At 36.0% G+C, this 24,124-nt stretch overlaps 1 protein-coding gene across 1 annotated transcript in view; it reads left to right on the top strand.

Annotated features, from left to right (window-relative positions):
- agps (alkylglycerone phosphate synthase) overlaps nucleotides 1-23,842 on the top strand; it is a 56,214-nt gene extending 32,372 nt beyond the window's left edge. Inside the window, exons 11-20 of the mRNA XM_088930570.1 lie at nucleotides 896-1,023; nucleotides 3,101-3,152; nucleotides 7,588-7,664; nucleotides 7,805-7,917; nucleotides 10,030-10,099; nucleotides 11,013-11,074; nucleotides 13,503-13,592; nucleotides 16,000-16,099; nucleotides 16,547-16,604; nucleotides 21,874-23,842. Of these exons, the coding sequence (XP_088786696.1) occupies nucleotides 896-1,023; nucleotides 3,101-3,152; nucleotides 7,588-7,664; nucleotides 7,805-7,917; nucleotides 10,030-10,099; nucleotides 11,013-11,074; nucleotides 13,503-13,592; nucleotides 16,000-16,099; nucleotides 16,547-16,604; nucleotides 21,874-21,995 (872 nt within the window). The 3' untranslated portion in view covers nucleotides 21,996-23,842. The remainder of the gene's footprint in view (nucleotides 1-895; nucleotides 1,024-3,100; nucleotides 3,153-7,587; nucleotides 7,665-7,804; nucleotides 7,918-10,029; nucleotides 10,100-11,012; nucleotides 11,075-13,502; nucleotides 13,593-15,999; nucleotides 16,100-16,546; nucleotides 16,605-21,873) is intronic.
- Nucleotides 23,843-24,124: the final 282 nt, after the last annotated feature.

Raw genomic sequence — 24,124 nt, 5'->3', positions numbered from 1 at the left:
ATGTAGAGTGTTGGTGTTGGTGATGATGAGCACGTGCTCATTGGTCAGGCAAAGAATGCTGCCAGAATTGACCTTTCTAACTCCATTCTTGCCGGTAGTTGCGACTGGCATTGAATTCTCCAAGTGGAATAAGTTTGTCCTCCTTCGGGACTCCACAGAAAATCTCACTTGGTTGATCTGGGTATAGAAATCTTCTTTGGGTTTTGTTGTGTGAATCCAGAATAGGGGCTTAAGTAAATCATATAATGATTTATTATATTATAAAGGTTCCCTACTAATCTGGGACAAATATGTTACATGTCTGCAGTTCTTTGGCCGCAGATTGTCTGGGCAGTCATTGTCCGAATGGCCCATGAAGGTCTTGATATTTCAGGCTTGATGAGGCTGACTATGTATGTTTAGAACATCTTTTCTGGTCTCTTCCGTAAAGGAGTGAACTGAATGTTCAGTTGTAGTTACAGCTGCCAAAATGCACTTCTGCCTCAACCCAAGTTCCTGACGATGCGAAAACTGAAAACGCAGAATCTCTTGGTAAATCTAGTGGTTACGATTCCTTAGATTACCACTGTATTTACAATGTGGTGCTTACAATGAGACTCATTTGATATCTACAGAACTACTACTACTGTGCATTAAGAATCTGAGTAACCCCTAGTATAAGTTAAACCTAGTCACTGGGAATGAGTGCTTATTATACATTTTCTAGTCTGTGTCTTTCACATGGCTTATTTATTCTTTCACTTAGTTTATTATTTATCTGACTCTTACATATAATCACACAGATTATCTAATCAATAATACAATAAATAATTTATTAATTACAATTGATCACGTTAACAACAGATAACTCCTTCATACACCTCTACATTCATCACTGTTCTCTTTTCCCTCACAGGAACCCTTGGTGTTGTCACTGAAGTCACTATGAAGATAAGGCCAGTCCCAGAGTATCAGAAATATGGATCGGTTGTCTTTCCCAATTTTGAACAGGGAGTGGCTTGCTTGAGAGAGGTCGCAAAACAGGTAAGATCCTTCCTCGTTGACTGTGCTGTTGTTTGGTTAGATTGATGTAGTTAGCCCTTAGCCCCTGGTATACTGTAAGCTTGAAAAGAGCCTACAGCCAGGACTCTGAAAGAAATATAATATCTTATTGAGAATCTGATCTCAGCCAGGCAGTTCGTAGAGGAAGAGTTGAGTTTTAAATCATGACTAAAGAGAACCAGATCAGGCCTCTGGATTGCTTTAACTTTATAGTCTTTACATTAATCTGAATACATAACATCATTGATAGCTGTTCTTCAGATTTTGTTAGTGACATTTACACCCACAGAGGATAAGAGGATATCGTATGTATTCCACAGAGCTTTGTAATATTTTCTGTCCAATGGAATCCCCTTGTTTCTGTGGGATCACCTTCAGTTGAGGTTGTAATGAGGGAAAATGGAACCGTTGGACCAGTCTGAAGAGGTCTCGGTAGGATGGAGATTGAGGCCTTGATTTGGAAAGGAAAGGTGATGGAAAGCGGTCTTGTGCCAGTCAAACCAACCCACGCACTGCCAGCTAGTGAGAAAGACACTTGGTGGGGGCATTCCTAATAATGTGACCAAAATAGAAAACTTTCTTCCTTAACCTTTGACTATTTATGTCCACACCATTATAGAAGTAAGCTCTCTAAATTTACTTCTAACGGATACTAAAAAGTGTTTAGTGAGCAGAATCAGTAGCAGATCTCTGTGTAAAATATATTGTTTCACATATTTGTCCTTTCAAGGTACAGTGGTAGCTTTTCCCTAACATCTTCATGGTATTTTCCTTGTGTGCTTAGCACCTACAAATGTGATGGGTAAAGGAGAAGAAGAAATGTTGCTTAGTCAGAATTTTGAACTGCGACACACTATGGTGCTTCTGGATCGAAAAACTGAACAATATCAGAGTCCTGTATAGAACTGTTAAATTTGTCTCTTTATTTTATAAAATAAAGTGTAGGAGAAGGGTTTTTTCCTAGAATTAGCCAAGTAGCCAGTTGGATTTAATGTATTACCAAAATGCCTCCAAAGCAAAAGTCTTTAGTGTTCATGCTTTTTGTGCTAATGCTACAGTATGTGAGCAAATAGTGCAGCAGAAATTGTAGATGCGGAAAGTACTACCACAGATCAATGCATTTCTAACTGGCAGTTTTCACAGTGTAATAGAATTGGCAGCTCGCTTACAGTGCTGTAATTGGTAGAAATTTTCAGAGCTGTTTGAAAGTTCAAACAGTTCTCACTTAAAACTGCTGTGCTAACGGGTGCAGCAAGATCACTGATGAAACCATTATTGACAATTAGGTTGTTGAAATTTGTGTGGTCTTGGACAGTCCAGCCTCTGTGGAATTGAGTCATTACTCCAAGAAAAATGAATTAAGTTGTAGCCTCACTTGTTCTTGCCAGCGTACAATTAAGTTATTGATCATGTTGCTAGGCTTTATTGGGATGATCCTCTGTGGAATAGTCCCAAACACATGAGGAGCACTCTTGGGAGGATTTTAGTTTTTTTCTTATTTGCCCCAAGCATAATTTATTTCCTGAACTTAAGGGTCTTCAGTATCCAATACAAGCTCAAAGGTATTATTCTTTGGTAGCCATTTAGAATCGCATTGATCCACCTCTAATAAATCACTAGCAAAACAGTTTTAAGTGAAAAATATCTAATCTTTAATGTACGTAATGCATGCAAGCAAGCATTCTATCATTGTGTTAATATGGCACACAATTAATAGCTTGATCATTCAAAATTATCGCTGAAAATGCTACCCAGGGTCTTATCTGCCACTAAAGAAGAAGTAGTGATGGTGTTGTGTTGGTAATTTGCATGTTTTCCCAGCCCCCAAAAAACAGAATTATCAGTGCAACATATTTACTGCTTGGCAAAATGACATTTAAGTTGAGATCACCTTTTTTTCTAACAGAATCTGGCATTTCCTTATGAAATTCATATCTTTATTTTATGTGAATTTTGAAAAAATACATCTAGGAAACATCAGAATTGAAAAGGACTTTTTTAAATGGTGTACTGTATTTGAATTAATGATGTAATGATATCCTGTATTTGAATTCCACAGAGATGTGCACCTGCATCCATTCGACTAATGGACAACTCACAGTTTCAGTTTGGTGAGTTTTGTTTTGCTTTTTTGTTGTTTTATAATTAAAACTTATATTTAAACAATACCACAACCAAAAAGAACTCACATTTCTCAACTTTCGTGTCCAACCGTAATTTGAAAACTTAAAGCCAGTTTTCAGTTTGTCGACATTCTAGAATAAAAATGAAAGCATTGCCTCATTGTTCTGTGATTGTTTTCTTTAATATTGTAACGCCCTCGCCCAGTGGTGAAGAGGAAGCGCCCCTAGGCGCTCATAGTACCGCTGGGCAGGCTGGGAGTTGTAGCCGGGGAGAGTTTGAGGGTCAGCACGATGACCAGCAGCTGACCCTACCTGTGTAAATAATGTCATAGTAGTTCTAGTGTCCTGTGTAGCCTTATAAGTTTATAGCTTGATGTTAAGTAATTACCACCCTAAAGATGTGTACCTGTTCCGGCAGTCTCCTTATGTGTGTGTATATCCGTGTTTGGTTTTGTGTGGTTTGTTAAAAGAATAAAGCTATCACTTGGTTTGTTTATCGCGTCTCCACTGGTCCTTTGTCCTGTGAAGAACCTGGTAATGCTACAATATTATGAAAGTTATAGTCAATATATGCCCCCCCCAGGTGGTTCAGATTAGAACTCCTGGGCTTTAGGAGTTTGGCACAGCAAAGAATTTGAAATATGAGAAAACAATGGAGAATAAATCAGTATGAGTGAAAGATAGAAAGGAGACAGATGGAAAGAAAGAAGGGAGATAGGATGACAGAGTGGGCATAGGCCATCTGTAACAGAAGAAATCCAAGATGTTTGCCATACGCAACATTCATAGAGTTTCAGCTGGAAATCTGCAGCACACAAGATGCAATGATACAGGGAAAGGAGCTTAAGTAGATTTTGCATGTGATTGTTAGTCCCTTAGCCATGCTTTAAAGTGCAACATTGATACTATCCATACCTGAGCATTCAGTTGTACTGAGAAGCATGTGACAGCATGTTCAATGTACTTTTCTGGCTTTTCATTAAAGCAAGGCTGCCCCATTGAGAGGTGACCACAATACAGATGTAAGCAATCTCAGTGGAGACCTGCAGCAATACAAAAGTCTGAAAGAATGGAAAAAAAAATGAAACCAATTTCATCACCAAATGAATATTTTTTTTTATTCCTGTGGATTGGATTTCTAGCTTCCCGACTGGTTTTTATGGCTTAATTTCAGACTTAGAAGTTGTACTTTCCTTGGAGTTGCAGACTAATGTTACAGTGCAAAATGTGAAAGAATACAGTATGACATTCATTGATGTGGGCCTGATCATTTTAAGGCAATGAGATGGCAGTGTGTAGGCAAGTCTGCAAGCAAGTTACAGAGTGGTACCTTGTGTTTTAGCACATTACACATTGTGACAAGATTTTTCTTTCTATTTCTTAACTTTTTTTGAATTTTTCTGAATTTACAGAATCAGGGGGAACAGATATCCCTGTTTGCATTCTTTCACAATTAAAAAAAATACCCGTTTTCTTGTTCTGTACACCTGTGTTTACAAAAAGTGCATACAGTGAGGTTAGAACACAAGATGGCTATATACAGTATGTGTATGTGTGTACCTTGAGGTGAAAATGTGGAGTTTGTCTTATTACTCTGCTGCTTGCAATGAATGTGAAAGTTAGGAAACAAATAGCAGAATGAGATTTTCTTGCACTTAATCATTGCATGGTGGGCCCACCAGACTTCCACTGTGGAATTCCTCATTAGGACTGAAAATTGCTATGTGGCAGGGACAGTATTTAATATCCTCCTAAGAAACCTTTGTCACCATGCTAGTGACAGGTTTTTTCCTTTTTATTCTCTGCTGGCACATTACAGCCCTTCATATGAGTCAGAAGGGTCTATATTGGATTATTTGATTGTGCATTTATTCCGTAGTCTTTTTTTTCTTTGGGGAAACACAGTACCATTTAATTTGAAAAATTATAGAATGCCATTAACATGGTAAAAAAATAATCATAAAAGATTTGCGTTTATGAACAGTTGTATTTAATGTTGAACTGCTCTTGCTAAGATTCAGACTTCATTACGAAATCATTTTTTTCCTCAAGGCTAATCCGTCATCTCCGGTGAGTTATTGTATTACCCCTGCCTCTCTCCTTCCCATCTTACAGAGGCTGTGACCTTTGTTTCTGCTTGTCAAACACAGCACTTCAGTGTTTTTCTGTTACAAGCAGAAGACTGGTACAAGCCCAGTCTTCTAGTGTTGTTTAATCAGTTGTGCACAGTAAATGTAAAAAGTAGGAAATATCTGTTGTCAACCATGGCATTTATGTCATTATCATGGGATAATGTATGGAAGGAGTAAAATTTATCTTTAACCTAACTGTGGCAGGTGTTTTTCAGGTGTTTTTGTTGCATTCCTTTTTTTTATGGCTAAACTGGGGAAATCAAATCTTTGTTTTGGGTGAGAATTGTGACTCTCAATACAGTATTGATGTAATATTAAAGAAATAAAATAACATGTACAAAAGCCTTGTCATGGCTTTGTTGTCAGGTCTTCTGTAAACAGCTTGTCGCTGGATAACTTAAGAAACTGAGAGGGTTTTAAATCTATCTCACTTTGAAATGCGTATACACACCTGGTACTGTTGTTTGGAAGAGATCCAGTCACCTGCATTACAGTATATCAGTTGACCTCCTGTATTTTGGTTTTCGTGGGGTTGTGCTTGACATGCATTTTATTATTAATCAAACAAGGTTTTGCAATAGTTGCATTGGTATTCTGTCCTCTTATTTAAATGATATTTTATTATCATTTTTATTATCTTACATTTTAACACATATTTAAGATATAAGGATGACTAAAGTAACCTTTATAGCAATTAGTTTTCTGTTTTATTACAGTTTTGTATCATTCTTTTATGTTTTCAGTGAAAATATTGGCCTTTTGCCCAAAGCAGTCAACCTTAGAAAGCGTATAGTTCCCATGGGACCTCATTACTTTCAATATATTTCAAGATTTCTACAGTGTTTGCACTTCTTAGCATTAAGCAGGAAAGATGTAATGTCTCCAGGGTTTTTGCTAACAACTAAAATATGGAGCCATATTATAACTCCCAGTTAATGCTTTGTCTTGACTCCTTAATTATCCTTTCCCTCTTAACTGGTTTATCAGGTATTTGGCTGCTCTAACTTTTTGTGAGACAAGTATGATGTGTGGCATCTGAATCTCTAAGCTGAATGCAACTATTGATATATTGATGAAATCGAGATGTAAATTTAGGGTAAAATATTATTCATCGATAACAAGACTACAAACCAGTTGCAAGAGATGCTCCTAATTGTAAAGCTTGAAAACGAATCGCTTCTTTTCCTTTAAAATCCTAGCCCTTAATTCAGTACACATAGAGCTTATTAGTTATTAACTTATTTTATTTCTTCTTGTAATGCTCTTTATTTTTTGTTCTTTTACTAAAATGTCTCTATACAAAAAGCTTTAGGATTGGGTATGTAATACGTTTTTGGTTATAGCTCTGATTAGGGGACAGTTAACATATTTTGAATATTTGTATGGTGATGTACGGAATTTTAAATGGCCTTTTCTCTTTCCACCCTATGTTTTGCTTTTAAAAAGCACCCATTGCCAATAAGTGATTTGAATGTGGTTCAATATTAAATGACTGGAATGAGAGCAAGTGGTTTAGTGTTACTTTAAATTTTAAAAATGTTTTAATTAATTCCATCCTTGTTAGTTTTTAAAGTGGCTAACAACTATATACACACCTTACTAAGTTTTACCAATAGTTTATATTTTACATGTTAATGGCTGTATATTCATATTAATCCAGATTTTCATCTTTGGCAGAACTTTAAAATTGACAGTTTTATTTTATGTGTGTTTGAAGAAAGGATTGTCATTCTTTAAACAAGCTTTGAATTCGGCTTTTGTTCAAAACAATTATTTGTACTTGCACATAATTTTATAACTTGGCTTGATGCTGCAGAAACTACAAAACAAATTCGGTCTGATTAAAATGTCCTTAATCTCCACAGTGCTGGTGATGACTTTTTCATTTTGATTGATAAGTTACATCTGGCTCCTGTTGTTTGTTTGAGGTTTTGCACAGAAATTGTCTCAATAAGAATGATGAAAATACTAATGAAGATACTGCCATGGCACTTAAACATTTTTTAGTATTCTAAAGATTTAGTGTAACTGTGTGTGTAGCTTCTAAGTTGTAATATTGTCCAGCAGAAACTGTTGATTCTTGTTCTTCAAAACCAAATAAGTCTTTTCCAAATGCTGTCCTGGGAAATGAGAGAGCAGAAGTTATTCAATCATTTAAAAAATGTTTCGTTTGATAGAAATCTGTAGCCTAATAAGTGTTTTGTTCCTAGAATGGAAAAAAAAAGGTTCAGGTAATTCTCTATTCCTTATTGAATAATTTACTTTTCTTCTCCTCTTCCTTTCTAATGTAGGACATGCTCTGAAACCCCAAGTATCTTCGATTTTTACTTCTTTCTTGGATGGTCTGAAAAAATTCTATATTACAAAGGTCAGTCTCTTCTTTCCATGCAAATACCACATATGGCCGCTTTCACTTTGAAATTCCAAGTACAAAGCATTCTTGAAGAACAAACAATCTAAAAAAAACAGACCAAACCTTATTTGCTTTATTTATATCCTCTTTCCCAGTTCAAAGGATTTGACCCAAACCAGTTGTGTGTGGCTACTCTGTTGTTTGAAGGTGATCGGGAAAAGGTTCTTCAGCATGAGAAACAGGTCTATGATATTGCAGCAAAGTTTGGGTGAGTGTCATTTGTCTTTCTCTCCTTCATCATTCATAAGATCATATGTGATTAATTTACTGAAATGTTAGCTAAAGGGCAGTAAAAGGAATGTGATCATCAAGTGGTATTTATTTATTCAAATACTTGTCATTAAATACACCCACATGCAGTGTCCATGATTTTCTACCACTTTTTAACAGTTTTTTTTATTATTTCTGATAATTAAGTACACTATAGACCTGCCTGTCAAATAAAATCTTACATTTTTAAAGTGTCCCCAAACTTTGGTTTTTCCATAATCGTTTTTTTAAGTTCAGGAAGTTCTTCAGATTATTAGCTTTTTTCCCCCAAAACTCGATGTGAGTCAACTGGGGTGATGGTTTAATTGGCTTTAGATTGGCTTGAAGAAGAAATGGGTTGAATCAGAGCACTTTTTGCTGAACAATGTCCCACAGCCTTCCAGCTGTGTGTACTGAGAAGGAAACTGGATATAAACAAAAGTTTGACAAATTACTTGTAGTCCTCCCCTTGTCATCAGTGGTTTTGTACTGTTAGAGAGAAACAGAAAATGTCTCACTTTGTGGACGTGTTGAGTAATGGAGGGGTGTTTTTTTCTGCCCGTTCTGATTGATTACGAGGCAGATCGATAGAAACCCTGGTGGAAATTATTTATCTGTCAGAGATAACGAAAGCCTCCCCCCCACCCCTTCCACCCTGCTAAAAAGGAACTACTAATGGCAATTATTTTCTGTTAAAAAATAGTCATAATTTTGTTTTCAAATCCATTCACATTCATTGGTACAATACGGTTCCCACCCTTTTCTAGTTTTGTTTTGGTTTCAAACGACTAGTTTTCTGTTCTCCGAACATATTTCGTGCTGTTTGTTCTATATAGTGTGCTTGCCCCCAAATAATTCTTTAAAATTTGCAGTCATGCAAATCAAAGTAAATATCACAGGACAGAATAATGTTATGCTTCATGAGGAAAAGGCACACCATTTCAGCCTTCCTTAATTGATCGTGCGATTTGACATTGCTGTGAAATGTATGGAGAACCTGAACCCTTTTTTTGTGAGGCTGAAATCTGACAAGAGTGTCCCTGGGCATTGTGAGATTTGGAAAGACCTTTAATTATGGTGATGTTTATCTATTACACTTTCTCCTTTGCACTCTTGTACTTCCCTTGATTTTTATCACCATCCGAGAATGTGAAATTGGATAGATTTACATGCAGTCATATATTTGGTTTGGTGACATGGTGCAGCTGGAACTTATCAAAGGAGACCATAGCCAGAACATGGCCAGTCTCAAACAGTGCACTTAATGTTTGAAGGAACCCTTAGGCGTATTCAGCTGTTACGTGTTTTGAACCCCAAGTAATACTGAATAGTAACCATTTTATTTCATAGCTGGGCTTCAAACCTTAATTAACTAAGATTTTTTTAAATGGTTGAGAACACTAGTAAAAGCATAGAAAAGTCCTAATTTTTATAAACACCAAACAACTTTTCTGCTTGTGGCCATTGGTTTTATTTTCCCTTTTTTAGTGGTTATTGTGGTTAGGCCTGATTTTTTTATTTCTGAATTTGTTTGAAGATTGCCGCTACATTTGCTTCTTTTAACTGCCATTTTGTTTTGGTGAAAATGTATGCAAGTGCACGTTTCTAAATAACACTGGCTTATTGGAGCTCATTAAATACACTGCTTTTTTCCCACACTTAATATATGATAATAGATGGTAACTATTACATTGGTTTATGCTGGTATGGGGGTGAGTCACCAAATTGTAAAAATTAAAGTATAACCTTTGTAATTTTGGTATTTGACAGGAACACATGGGTGTTTCATAATTGTCATAGTCCATTCCAGCTCTTAAGGGATGAAAGTGAATTTGCAAAGAGTCCTTTGTAGCCTGTTTTTTGTTACTAAATCTAAATTTGATTATTCACTGCTGCTATTGAACACAAACCAGTGATTTATAGGCCACTGGCATCTATGAATTTATTGAAGGGTTTTCCATTGATCTTTTTTGTTATTGACTGTCAAGGTTTAACACAAAGACAGCTGTGTTATCAGAGGGCAGAGAGAATGAAAAGAGTGTTAAATATTAACTGTGTTATCCAATTTCAGAGGCCTGGCAGCTGGAGAGGACAATGGGCAAAGGGGCTACATGCTGACATTTGTCATTGCTTACCTTCGGGTAAGTCGCCCTGCCTTCTGAATTTCATCACTGCTTTAAAGCCTGTCAGACTCTTGAGAAAAAGGCTCTTGAGTCTTCAAAGCTCCACATTTCTTCAGAGCTGAAAGAAACACTGTGCGTCAGTGGCAGAATAGCACAGCCACAGAGACGTTTTCTCTCAAGGAGTGCAGAGGCCTAAAAGAATCTGGTTTGAAAGAATAGCCTGCATCCCTGATTGGGAGGCTGTTGACAGCTTATCTCAAACTTATAAATCTTTGCAGTTTCCACCGAGTCTCGCATCACATTTCAGGAAAACTGCTTCTGCTCACAGTGACTGGCTACTAAATATTTTACTGGTCAGGACACAAAGAATCAGTTGTTAGCCTTATACACACTTTTACTAATAATAAACCGAAGCTCCTGTTTTCGGAAAACTATTTCAGTTAAGCATTAAACTAATGAACTTTATCGCTGAAATATTGAACATGCGAAGGTCAACCTTTTAACTGACAGTTACAATAGTTTATATGTTAGTGTAACTGAAAGAGAAGGTAAAAATATAGCATGTTGGTGTTCCCTGTGACTAAAGTCTTACCAGGAATTTATTGAGTGTGCTATAAAGTGGATAACATGGGTTTAGTAAATTTCTGTCTTTAAATACCTCTCAAGTCATTAAGTGTGTAAGATATTTGGTTACATACAATACTAAACTTTGTTTCTCATAACAAACATTGAGGGAGCCATGATTTGTTGTAGGTAATTCATCACGTTATCTTTCAAGCATTATGTAACAATTTGTTTTTACTTTTAATGTAGAAATGTTTAATCACGTTTTTTTGCAACATTGTACTAGATATCGGACTTAAGGTTTTGTGGTATGATACTTGTGGTTGCTTTCCCAGGCTCATACACAATTAACATTATTTTTGTCTAGGATTTGGGAATGGACTATTATGTGATTGGTGAATCATTTGAGACATCTGTACCCTGGGACAGGTAAATAGTTTCCCTTTCTTTTCAAGTTTTTCCAATGTGTGAAACAATTCTGTACCACCGAATTAGGTAGGTTTTATTTTTTCTCACATTTTTATTTAAATTGGAATTGGGAGACAAGCCAACAATGTGCACTATGGCCTTTCCTTGTTAGACTCTACATTTCTCACAGTTTATAGCTTAATGTAAACTGTGAATATCTTGGCAACATTAGACATGGGGGAAAAATGTCAGAAATGTCAAAAATCATGTTGAGGATGTTTTAATCATGCCCTGTATTGAAGAACACCCAATGAAGGACAGATGCTTACATTGGAGAAACATGGGTGCAATCTTTGACCTGGAGCATTCTTTAGACAATTTTGTTATATTGTCTCCACATATTGACCAAATATGGAGAAAACTACTGGTGAGACCAGCATGTGTGTTTTGCCTGCAGCTTTTTCTTTTTCCAGAGGTTTCCTGAGCTAAAAAGGAGCACCTCAGTTTACTAACTACCCGTGTGAAATGTTTAGTCTTTTCTCTCAGCAATCTCCTTTGATTAGGTTATAGTTTGATAAACTTTATTTAACCTCATTGTCATATACAAAGGCATGTTAATGTTTGCCTTGCCTTGATTTCTTGTTATATATGTCATCTGTATATACAGTATGTATAAAATAGTACAAAGGCTGGGCTAAAATCTCTTCTACTAGTACTACAGTATTTGTTTGATTTGGGTCATTGCAGATATCATGTACTGTATATTAAGTGTATCGCTAGTATTGTGTTGTGCTGATGCAACCGCACATACAAGATTGTAAAAATAAAATTAAATGTAATACTTGGGTATTTGGATTTAGAGCTAATAGTACAATGCCAGTATTCCTTAAACCACTTTACTTGGTCATAGACCTTTAATTGAACAGGTAAATGTATTATGGGAAGCTGTATTGTCTGTTTTCTTTGGATTTGTATATGTATTCTGTATGCTACTTTGCAAAACAGCTCATATTTTAAAAATTGGCCATTGAACCTTAACGAAACGCTCATTAGTAAACTCATCCCTCCATAAACAGTCAGTTTTGTTGTGGCAAGAATTTCATTTTGGCAAGAATTAAAACAAGTTTTAAGTCCGTAAAGGCTTATTTTCAGTTTACAAAAAAGGTTTGTTTCAGTAGTCTTGTACACCAGTAGTGTTTAGGACACTTCACAGAGTAAAAATCCAAATAACATTGAAAAGAAATAAGCAGAGATAAAAAATATAGAAAAGGAGAAAAGGCTAACTAATTAAAAGTCTGCCCAAACACCCTAAATCTAGTCTAGTTTTTGTTTCCTGAGCTGAAAAAAATGATTTCACAAATTAATTTAATATGAACAGAAATGTTTGACGAATCTTGAAAATGAAATTCTCTATATTTTGTGAAGTCCAGTATGAATAAGAATCATTCAATTGGAGTATTGACTGAAAGGAAGGGTTTTCATGTTATTGTTATACACTTGAACAGAAATTAGCTAATTATGAGCACATTTATTGGACTTATAAATAGCTGAAACCATTTTGTGACCTCAATGCTCTGGTGAAGGTCTTCTGATCAGCATGTCATCTGATTTTGTGCAATTTGTCTTTGCTCAATTAAAATGTGAGTCTTATATTTTTAGCCATGCGAAAATCTTCAGTTTCTGTCGTCGACTGTTTTTTGTGTAACAGAAAGGGCTGAATCTGTGTAGGGATTAGAATGTAGTTTATGAAGTGTTCCCCGTTTAAAAAAAAATCTTTTTGCTTTGGGGCCTCAGCTTAAAAAAAATCACTCCATTATTTTTTTTTTGTCATATGAAACACCCCAGTACCCAATTTTGCATTAATTCATTCCTTTTAGGCTTAAAGTGCTATTGGGTGACGCTTGGTTAGGGCGCTTTTACTTGAAGTGAACAGACCCTGTCATATTATGACTAGTCACACTGCTTTTTACCACGGCTTCTAAAATCTGTTTGATGGGGAGAAGGAAAAGTAATGTATGCAGCTGTTCTGATGTTGTCTCTCCATGGATGATGCACTCAAAAGCCTTTATGGATGAACATATGCAAGAGAGGCCATTATACTGCTAGTGTGTCATGGCCCAGTGCTTTTTGTGGGGAGTGGCAGTCATTAGTAGTGAGTGGAATCCCATCACAGCAAGACTGTTACAACAGTAATGATCTGCTGTTTTTGAAAATTCTTATTTTCTACTCCGGGGTAGTGTGATTGCCTTACAGTGAGAAAAAATTGGTTTTATTCTCTTCTCTTATGGACTCCTACAGGGAAAAACAGTGACCTCTCATCGAGACCTTCCTACTCAGGAATATAAAATAATGAGCAAATCATGCTTTGAATTCTGAATGACTCTTTTTAGTCCTCATGAAATGAAAAGGCAGATTTTGAAAATTGTTGTTTTTTGCTGTCCATTTCTAGGGTCCTGGATCTCTGTAATAATGTCAAAGAGAGAATTGTAAGAGAATGCAAGGAGAGGGGAGTCCAGTTTCCCCCTTTGTCCACATGCAGGTATGGCATTTGAGGAATTGATGTTTCTTTTATTTCTAGGTCCCTTGACTATAAACTATTCCCAATAATGTAGAGTTTACAAATGTACCCAATATGAAGCAGTAAACTTAATGCACATGTATGTCAAATGGCCTATGACCAACCCTGATGAGAATTTTTCAGTTCTGTGGTAGGACCTTCCTTGATAAGCCAGCTCCTTCTTTCCTAGATTTCCTAAGAATAAAAAGTGATCCAGGATTAGTTCCAAACCTTCCAATCATATGATTGACAAGCTGATTTTATGATAGGGATATACTGTAAGAAAAATACCCGATTTGGCCTGCATTTTCAACGCAGGCAAGCCCCAGTAGCTTTACTGATGTTTGTGATTGTCTGTTATTAAGCTTCAGCGTCCTTTAATGGGAATCTGTGCAGTAGGTTCTGCTGGTTAAATTGCAAGCACTTATGACCTTCCTCTTTGACCCAGCCAAAGACATTGACAAGTAACAGTGCAGTCCCTTTTCTCTTGCGGAGAGATTACATTGGCACTTGATTATTCTTCTGGCATTCATTTCCCTTGCACCCAGTAGGCTTTCGTCTGTGACAAGATTGATTTGAGCATTTAACCTCTATAAAAGACACAGCATTGAGTGACGTGGGGAGAGAACGGAGGGCTTGCTGCCCAGGAGAGAGAGCGTTGCAGGAGTAATGTTTTTGAACAGGGACATTTATAACAAAACAGCCCAGATGACTGCACTCTTCGCTTTGAGTTGAAGGAAACCAACATGACTGCTTGCCGTTTTGTAAAGCACTTCTTTACTTTTGTGTGATAGTGCACTTTTGTTTTGTTGATCTTTTTTCCTATAAAATAGTGGATATGTTAGTATTTGAAACCAAGGTAACAATTTGGTTCAGGTTGTATGAGTAGGTTTTAGGAAGGAAATGAAATAGCGTAACTTCAGTCTTAAGTGATAAAAGTGCTGTTACATAAAACAAAATGTATTAATATTCTTATGTTGTCAGTAAGTGTACATTTTGTGTCAGAAGAATATTTAATACTTAGAAAACTGGTGCAGCGCCTCTTCTATAGTGGTTTCTCCCGGTTTATCATTGAATCATCAGAATGGAAAAATGTAATTTTGAGCTCAAAAAGTTCATATCCACTATACAAATTTTAACAAACAAAATTAATACAGCAAATGTTCTTCTAAGTTAAGACTCTTTTTAAAATGAAACTCTTAAATTGAGTTTTTTTCTTCCATGGGATGTTTATAATTATATCAGTGGTTAAGAAGAAAAGCAAAGTGGTTTAAGTCTTACATAATGTAAAAGGTACTGTAGCTCTGTTAATCAAATAAAAGTCCATTGCTGATGGCTGTTTAATGGAACGATAATGTGACAAGATTAAATGTGACAGATCCATTGCGCTTCAGCTGTATTTGTAAAAACATTACGAGAATTGGGGTCAGAGGTGGTTAATGAAAAACGTGCCCCTTATTTCATTTCTAAATGCTTTTATTAAATAAAAAATTATTTGGATTAGTAAAAGTGATGTCCCTTTAATAAATACAAAGCCTTTGGAATTTCAAGAATGGAATTTCATCAGTGGCAGGTGTATTTGAGGGAAGGTAAAATGATGTTTGCAGGTTTGATTAATTTCAGTTTTGAAACATATCTGAAACATCTCTTTGCTGTAAAAAAGATTCCAGTAAATAATTTGCCATTTTAAGACAGCCTACATTGTTGTGCAAAATATAGAAATAAGAAAATCATTGACAATGTGGCATTGTACTTTATATAAATTTGGCTTTAGAAAACACCTGGTTATTATCTTAATAAAAGAGCTTGGAACAATGAAAACATTTTTTTTGTGTTAAATACTTAAATCTGGGCTCATTTTGAAAATAGTATTTTCTATTTAAGTCTCTCTATGACAGAAAACACAAAATATTTTTATTTGTACCTTTATATCAGATGAAGGTAGTTATACACAGCATGCTTCTGTTTAGCCTGCACTGTATTGCTTTAGAAACTGCATGTGTTGCTTCTAATTCTACAATGGTTAGTCCAATATAAGAAGAGTATAATCAATAAACAACTGGAATAAGCAAATTTAAAAATTATTCTGGTAGTAGCCTGTTTGTACTGCCATACAAGTATTCCAGGTTCTTTTGACCATTAGTCTGTTGTTTTCTATAAATCTCTCTCTTGCAGATGTACAGTCTGGTAAACACCTTCAGTATTCATTAAGAATAATTGAAAATGCCTATTATTTTCTGTAGGTTCTGCTGTTTGCTGCAGGTTCTTACAAGGTTTTTGACAAGTGGTGATGCAAGCTTCATTGTTTTAGTTATGTTGCATAGTCTCAGAATATCCTCTTATTGTTTATATGTGTGTTCAAGCACTAAAATGACCATTTCTGATGCAGGGTAACGCAGACCTACGACGCTGGTGCTTGCATCTACTTCTATTTTGCCTTCAACTACAGAGGAATCAGTGATCCCATCGTTGTTTATGACCAAATTGAAGTAATGATACCATTTCTTGCATTTTTACATTATTTTTGTGTTACACTTGCTATTTACACAAGGGATTGTGACATCAGATGGAAGTCAGATACATATGCTTGTTTGTAGTTTTGTTGTGGAAGATAAAATACTGTATATAAAGAAAAATGTGATGCCTTCAATTTGTCCAATACTTACTCTTAGTGAAGTAAGAAGCGAGGTACTCAGACTTCGAAAGAAAAGAATGGGAATGGATGAGGTAAAGAAAAAGGATATATGAAAGCAGAATTTTATAGTTTGTGCTTTCAAATTAATGCCAGAACCCTTTTTGTAACACTTGAAGGTATTGTTTTGTATTGGCATACACAAAGAAAATCTGTCTAAATGAAAGATCTTCGTCCTTGGTGCGAGATCGTCAGCGTAAGCACATTGATTATATTGATTGATTGATTTCCCTCTTTTCTTCAGCATGCTGCACGGGATGAGATACTTGCCAATGGGGGAAGCCTCTCACATCATCATGGAGGTACTGTGACCTACTGTATCTGTGCGTTTGGATCTTGCATGGTGGACATCTGTGTGGTGGCTTTTAGGAAGCTTTTTCCTTTTGAATTAGAATATGTTGTGTAGGGCAACACATAGTTGATTGCACACAACCCTTTGGATTGATTAATAAGGGTAGCCATCCAGTTGCATAAGAAATGAAAGTTGTGCAGGGAGGTCTTGCAGAGATAAAGTGAAACAAGTTTGCTATTTCAAAACTGCTATATAAGACAACAGACAAAAAAATAGTGATACCTATTTTGTTTGTCGTGGTCAGAATGTTATGCCATGTCTGTTTTTCACAATGATTTAAGAGCTATTTCCAAAAATGTAGGAAAACGAATCTCTTACAGATCTTACAGAAAAAGCTCGGCTAGAATGTGCCTTTGTCTTTAATTTGTCTCGTTTATCTGAAGCATTTCTTAAAACACCTTCCACCTACACAGTGCAGGACATATGTTTAAGTTCACAGAAAATAGACAAATGTCCATGAGACTGCTCTTTGTTCATTTAGACATAGACAAAATGAAATGTGAAAAAAAAACCCAAAACTACCCTATTAGGTTTAGACGAAATGGCTGCCTTATCTATATTGCCATCCGCTTTACTGTTTTCATATATCACTCTGTGCTATTAATCACGTATGTCAGAAAGACCCTGTAATGAATCAGTTAGGATATTAAATCCCAATATTTATCAAAGCGGGGAAGCTTCAAAATTAAAAGATCGGTAATAAAAAAAAAATCAGCTTGCTACTGTAAATGATCCTATTGTTATCAGTCTTATTTACTGACCCAAAATCCTGGCCCTGACATTCTCAGTTGAGCACTTAACTGTCATTGTGAGAAAAGAGAATATTGATGCAATTTCTCTTCTAGAGCCTTGCTTGTAATTGTGATTAATAACAGTTGGGTTTGCTATCTGGATACAGACAGACTGGTTTGTCTGCCCACAATCACACTGTGACAAATGGGGCTAGTTTAACTCGGTTTTGTGTATCAAAGAAAACAGATGTAGTCTGGGACTGCAAGGTGGGAGGGCACTGAAGGAAATATAAATTATTTTTAACCCAGTGTTTACAACAACTAACCCAGACGTGGGGTGTTCTTCTTGTTGCCCAATGTAACAATCAAAATGAAGAGAATTTATAACTGCAAAGCCATAGACAGAACAGCACATTTAAATTTCAGATTCTTTCACTTCTTAAAAGCAAACATTTAACTATCTATAATGTTTTTTTATTAATCTCTCTTGCTTACATGATACATCAGTCAATTTATTTGGTAACAAACCTACATAGAAGTACTAGCATAACACATACTGTAGATCTTTCTTTCTAGAGTGTGCAAGTCCGATGTTTTTGTACCATGTCTTACATTCATGATGCTCATAATGCACAAAATGTTATTTAATAAAATGTTCTCAATTGAGTCATCTAATTAGAGGAAACTTATGTGGTTGCTAGTAGTGTCAAATGTAATATTTAGAGAATATTATTTCTGAAATTTAAAATGAATTTCCTGTTCTTGAGCATCAATTAAATGAGCATGAAAAAAAATTATTTTCTGGTTGTGAACATGCATATGCATGGAAGTATTTTTAATAAAATGTTTAATTTTGCAAGGAAACAGAAATCTCAATACAAACTATATTTGTAATTCGATCCCGCTGGTTTTATACGTATTCAAACGGCGAGCTAATTGTTTGCATCTTTGCATCACGGTAAAGAGTAACTTACTGAATGAAGGTTTGCTGTGTTTTCTGAAATGGGGGAGGCTCTAAACTCTCTTTAAGGAAATGTAATGTTTTATTAGGTCAGTAAAGGTTGAAGTAGAAAGGTTGTAGAACATTAATCACCTCAAGACTAAATCAATCACGCTTGCCAATTGACTTTAACTCTGTCCTTTTAACTTTTGCTATCTGTCCTGACATATTAGACCAGTTAAGGGGATTTTCTTTTAACTAGCTTTGATATCTTGCTTTGTGCTGTATCACCGCACATCTGTGCAGTGTGTTAGTGGGAAATCTGTGTTTTCCTTTCCTTATTTGAAAAAAATAAAATTGCCTTAAACTCTTAACAAATTGTGGAAGTTCAACATGTGTGTACAGTATGAAAAGGTATAGTTTTGCGTGCTGTTACAAATCTTCAAAATACTGAATTCTTCTTATCTTTGAGCTAAACTGTCTATCTGAATTTGATGATTGTGATTCGTTTACCCCAACAGATCACGCATTGTAACTGAGCATTTACATGGTAGCTTTGTACTTTATTAAAAAAATGCCACTCTTTTCTTTTTTAAATTCCAAACATGGTGTGTATGTTTCTTGGCATTTTTCATCTGCCTGATCAAAACCCTATTAGATTTATTACAATAGCACCCAAAACTGAGGAAATTTGACAAGATAGATGTGTAAATTATCACTGTGACAGAGCTAATGATGCACTCCAACTGCCTTCTGTTTTTTTCCCCATTGAAGGGGAAGGGGGGGGTGGTTGGTGATTGGGAAGCTTGCAAGATACTTTGTTAAATATTCAGGGGCTGTTGACTGGGTGACTGCTCTGTACTCTGGGTGAGATCCCATCTGGAACCGCATGCTCAGAGGTTGAAGCTCACAAGCTGGCACCGCTGTGGCCTGTGTGGTCTCTCATCTGTCCCATCTTGTCAGGGGACGCTGTTTTGCCATCTTCTCTAGCTGATTACATTTGTAATCACAGGCCATGTTTACAGAGTCTACAATAACACTGTGCTGTCCTGGGTGAACCCTTTATCTCTGGAGATACCCTCATATTTATATCTGTTCTGCTTTTCCCTTTTTTTCCCCCCACTCCAGCAATTAGTGTAGGAGCTTTGGGGTCTCTCCCTCTAATGCATTATGTACCGTTCTGAGTGACCTCTGTGGCACGCTCATGAGGGTTAGATTAAGGGAGTGTGGGGATCTCCACAGCATGTGAACTGAATCTATTAATTAAATTCAAATTTCAGGATCATCCTTAGCTTACTAATTCTGTCACTGTGTCACACAGATTTATTATTCCACACATCGGACTTGTAGAAGAAATGAGTCAACTGGCCTTTGTTGGCATGGGATTCCCAAAGCTCATTTCAAAATGACCGCGTTGTGTATTACAGGAGCTTTCATAAGGAAATATGGTTGTTTACCAGCAGGCCAGATAATAGCATGTTCAATTAAACTGAAAGAATTCTGTGGCTTGTAGATGGTGCACTGACATCAGCGTTCGATTTTCTGACAGCTGAAGCTACAAAAAAAAAGCATAAGATTACCAATTCGATACTTCAAAAGAGTCAAATGAGTGATTTCAACCACTCTCGGAATCACATAAGTGAAAAGACGCTCTTTAGACGGGATAAACTGTAACACCATCTCAAATTTAACACTGAATAATCAAAAGTTGGGTCATAACAAAAGAAAGAAATTATATAGCACTTAAATACTTATACTGCCAATATTACTGTTTTTTTCTGGTATGATGAAAATTGAATTTTAAATGTCAGAGACTTGTAGGAAAGTTTTGAAAGTAGTTGATTTTATAGTTTGAAATTTTAATGCAATTTAATTTAGATTTAATTTAATACAGTGCTGGTTAATCTTTCCTACTATGTAAGGATCTTTGAAATGCTCGGAAAACAGGCCCAAGATCATGTGCAAGTCAACATCCTTTTATACAAGTGAAGATTAGAATTTACTGTTCAAGTTTAATATTGAGTGCTTCATTTTCTACAGCATTACAAGGTTAAGGTTAACTAAATTTTTGTTTTAAGGATCTAATTAGTCTTAATGCTACTGTATAGGTACTACAGGAAATACAGTACATTTGGAATTTCTAAAGTAAATTTTCTATGTCCTGTGTGTTTTAAACTTACCAAGCATAGAAATATATATATATCAGTTATAAAAGATATACAGCTTATATTAGCCAAGAACTTTAAAATATTGACTGCAGGAGAACATGTAATATTTATGAATAACCTTCTGGGAGGTTTTTCCTTGAAGGAGAGGGACTGTAGCAGAAATAATGAAAAGACACATATAAAGCTGGATGAAAAAATACTAAGGGTGAATTCAGCTTGTGATCAAAACAAGATAATGCTGCTTTTTCCAAAAGATACACAACATGTTTACACTAAATGTACAGTATAAGTCCATCTTATTGTGTGCAAACAGACAATCCTTTTTTACGAAAAAGAGTAAGGCGATATGTCAGCTCTTTTCATCTTGTTAACATTAGGATGCTGCTTCTGTTTTCTGTCATCCTTACCAGCAATAAGGAGTTTTCTGGTACTGGGCATTATTTGTGCACAATCCCAGTTGCCACCTCAAAAAACCATTTGTTGAGAAGTGCATTTAATTGACAATTTAGAAGAGCATAGACCATACTTTGAGAAAAATAGAAATTATGAAAATGTTAGTTGATAGATTGGGGCTTTCATTTTGCCAAAGTTTGAAGAACATTCATGATTTTTCTGCATCTGTCCTCTGGTGTCCATTTAAATGTATTTTTGTGGAAGCAAGACCATTTGGTATATGGGGCACATCTAAATATCCCAGAGAGAGTACTTGGAACTGCCTTTTTAAGTGGGTTGGTAGCCAAGAATTCTGCATTGGCAGTCTGCAAGAACTGAACTGTCTGTTTGGGCAGCTGGTAGATCTTGGATCAGAAGATAATATGGACTCTGAATGGTTCTGTGCCACTTTTTCCAGAATAATGGCAGAAAGCCAGCACTGTTTGAAACAGTGCATATTGTATGCTTTTTGTTCTTTTTTCCCTACAGTCAGAAATTGGCCACAGGAGCTACAACATATGTTTCAATAGTGGGGGAACAATACATATAATCTTTTTACGAACATCTTAGAAAATAGTTTTTACTGCTGGGCTCTTTTGATGGTCAAAACTGCCATGCGGATGCAGTTTTGCTAAATAATTCACAACCATCAGTCTGATGCCTGTAAAAATGGCATAGTATCTGGACCCCAACTTTCATCTACTTTTCCCAGATTGCACAGAAGCTAGACAGTGTGCAGCAGTGCAGCCTTCCTTTGGGAATGCATTGAGCCTAATGAGTTTGATAGTCTGGTGGGCTCCATAAATCATGGAATGCAAAACATTTCTCATTTTTGAATAAAAGCATTTATCACGCAGTGTTTATTCACTCACACTTGCAAGATTGATTGGCTCCCAGCAGCCTGCTGAACACTCAAGCATTCTGTTTCTTTTCCTTTTTTTTTTCTAGTGGGCAAGCTACGCAAGCACTGGTTGCCGGAGACTATCTCGGATGTTGGCCTGGGAATGCTGAAGTCTGTGAAAGAATACTTGGACCCCGATAACATCTTTGGGAGCAGAAACCTCTTATAATTCTGCTGTTGTTTTTTTTTTAACTACAGCAGACGGTGTTTAAAAAAAAATAAAATCTTGACCACAGTTAGCAGACACGGCCTGGAGTACTGCTGAAGCCATTGTCCATAGTGTGTAGCTGGAAACACCACTACTCGGAGCATTATTCTATACTTGAGTCCTACCCTGCTTTATTTTTTAAAAGCGGTTTCTGTCTCTCTGCAGGATATCATAATAGCTTTTGCATTGCTGCAACAATCTAATGTTAATCTCAAAACGGCGTTTGGTGTTCCTACTTCCCATGCTTTACTTACACAGCCCTTTCATAGCATTTCAGAATTCCTTTGTTGCACACATGCAGACTGTTAAAATTATATGGTTTCTGTTTGACGAAAGGCGGCAACCCATACACATCCTTTTGTCACCAGTCGTTGCATACTAGCTATGCACATTGCTTTAGTATTGTGTCAAAAGTAGTCCACTCTTCGAAGAGCGGTGCCTTCATCTTCTCAGTCTGATTCTTTGTGAACCACTAGTCATCAAATGCTGTTTTAGCATTGTCATGGGACTGGACATGGTTTCCTTCTTAGGTAAGGCCTGCAAAGCCAGAGACTCTGCCATGTTAGGAAAGGACTGGGTTTTGATGGTAATGGCATACAAGATATAATTTTAATGTGGCATTGTTGTTTTTATGCAGCAGAATTTGTGAGAGCATTCAGAAGTTGTTTTGAATAAAATAATTTATTCTGAGATATTTAAAAATGCATTTAATTGCTTTGTGTTCTAGACTAGGGCTTTGACTATCACTTTAAATCTATGTAATCACCAGCTCATCCTTTCTGCTTTTTCTGCTGTGTTGTGTGTAAACAACTGTTACAGTTGAATTTATGCAATGTAAGGCGTTTTCTTTGACGAAATGTGCCTGAAAGAGATTTTTATTGAGTGTGGGAGTGGGCTTTCAGCCACAGCTATAAATTACTGTACGAGACACACTTCATTATTGGCAATTTGTTTTTCCATTTGGCCTCAGCCACACATGTATACTGTCACCTTGACTACTGCACAAGTAGAATAAGAATAGTGCTGTGAATTAATAAAATAAATAGGACATTGTATAGATGGTTTGGTTTTTGACAGTCACTATATAGTTGGCCTTGCCTGTCAATACAGTGTGCACAGCCTGCATCAAAGTTGTCTCTGTATGAAGTATGCTTTAGTGTGAACATGTATGCAGATGACTCTTCAGAAAAATGAATTAGTCAGGATGCACATGTTTGTACCAAAGAGTTGCAGCATTTCAGATGCTATGTACACACCCTCACCAACATAGTGTATGTACAGTATATGTTTGTACAGTATATGGTGTATATACAATATACTTACAAATACATAAACTTAAGTAATATATATCATGTGATAAAAGTGTATTTTTTAACACACACAAAGCCAGACTGAAGTTCTCTTTAAAACAAAATCTCAAATTTGTTAAGATTTGTGACTGTTAATGTTACTGCTGCTTGTACTTAACATAAAATCTCAATGTGAAAGACAACTTTCTAAAGCTCTGTATGTACTTTTTCTAGCAATAGTTTGGGATTTGATTATCATTGCTGGTGTTTTCCTAACTACCATGTCAACAGACTAAACCTTCCTCTTAAATGCTTCTGTCTTGTTCGATTTTTACTGAAATTGCAGACAATTAGTTCTTTAAACATTTAATGTAATTACACCTACTGTTGACTACCTATGTACCCTGGAAAAAAAACCCTTAAACCAGTGAAAATGCAGTTTAGTATTAGAATAAGATAGTTAAATGTAATGGGTTGTATTTACTTACAATGTTAATAAATTTATTAACTTTTTCTGCATTGCTCCTATCTCTGTTTATTTTATAAGGATGTCTTAGAGATTTTTATAAAGTGCAAAAATATCCCCCTTTTATAATCCTGCAGTATCGAATGCACTAAAACTCTGATATCTCACAGACATTTTCTGTTTCAGTGTCAACAGGACTTCAGTAAAGAAAATGGAATATGACCCTTGTCTATTCAATAGCCACATCCTGAACTGCTTCCAAATTAGAGAGCATTACAGTTAAAGATGGGATTTTATCAACGTTTTTGGTCCCTTGATAATGTTGAAACATTGAA

This window comes from Atractosteus spatula, chromosome 13 (genome assembly GCF_055471065.1).
Source record: "Atractosteus spatula isolate fAtrSpa1 chromosome 13, fAtrSpa1.hap1, whole genome shotgun sequence".
Lineage (NCBI taxonomy): Eukaryota > Metazoa > Chordata > Actinopteri > Semionotiformes > Lepisosteidae > Atractosteus > Atractosteus spatula.
The sequence above is the reverse complement of the archived record's forward strand: the minus strand, read 5'-3'. Positions and strand labels throughout refer to the sequence as shown.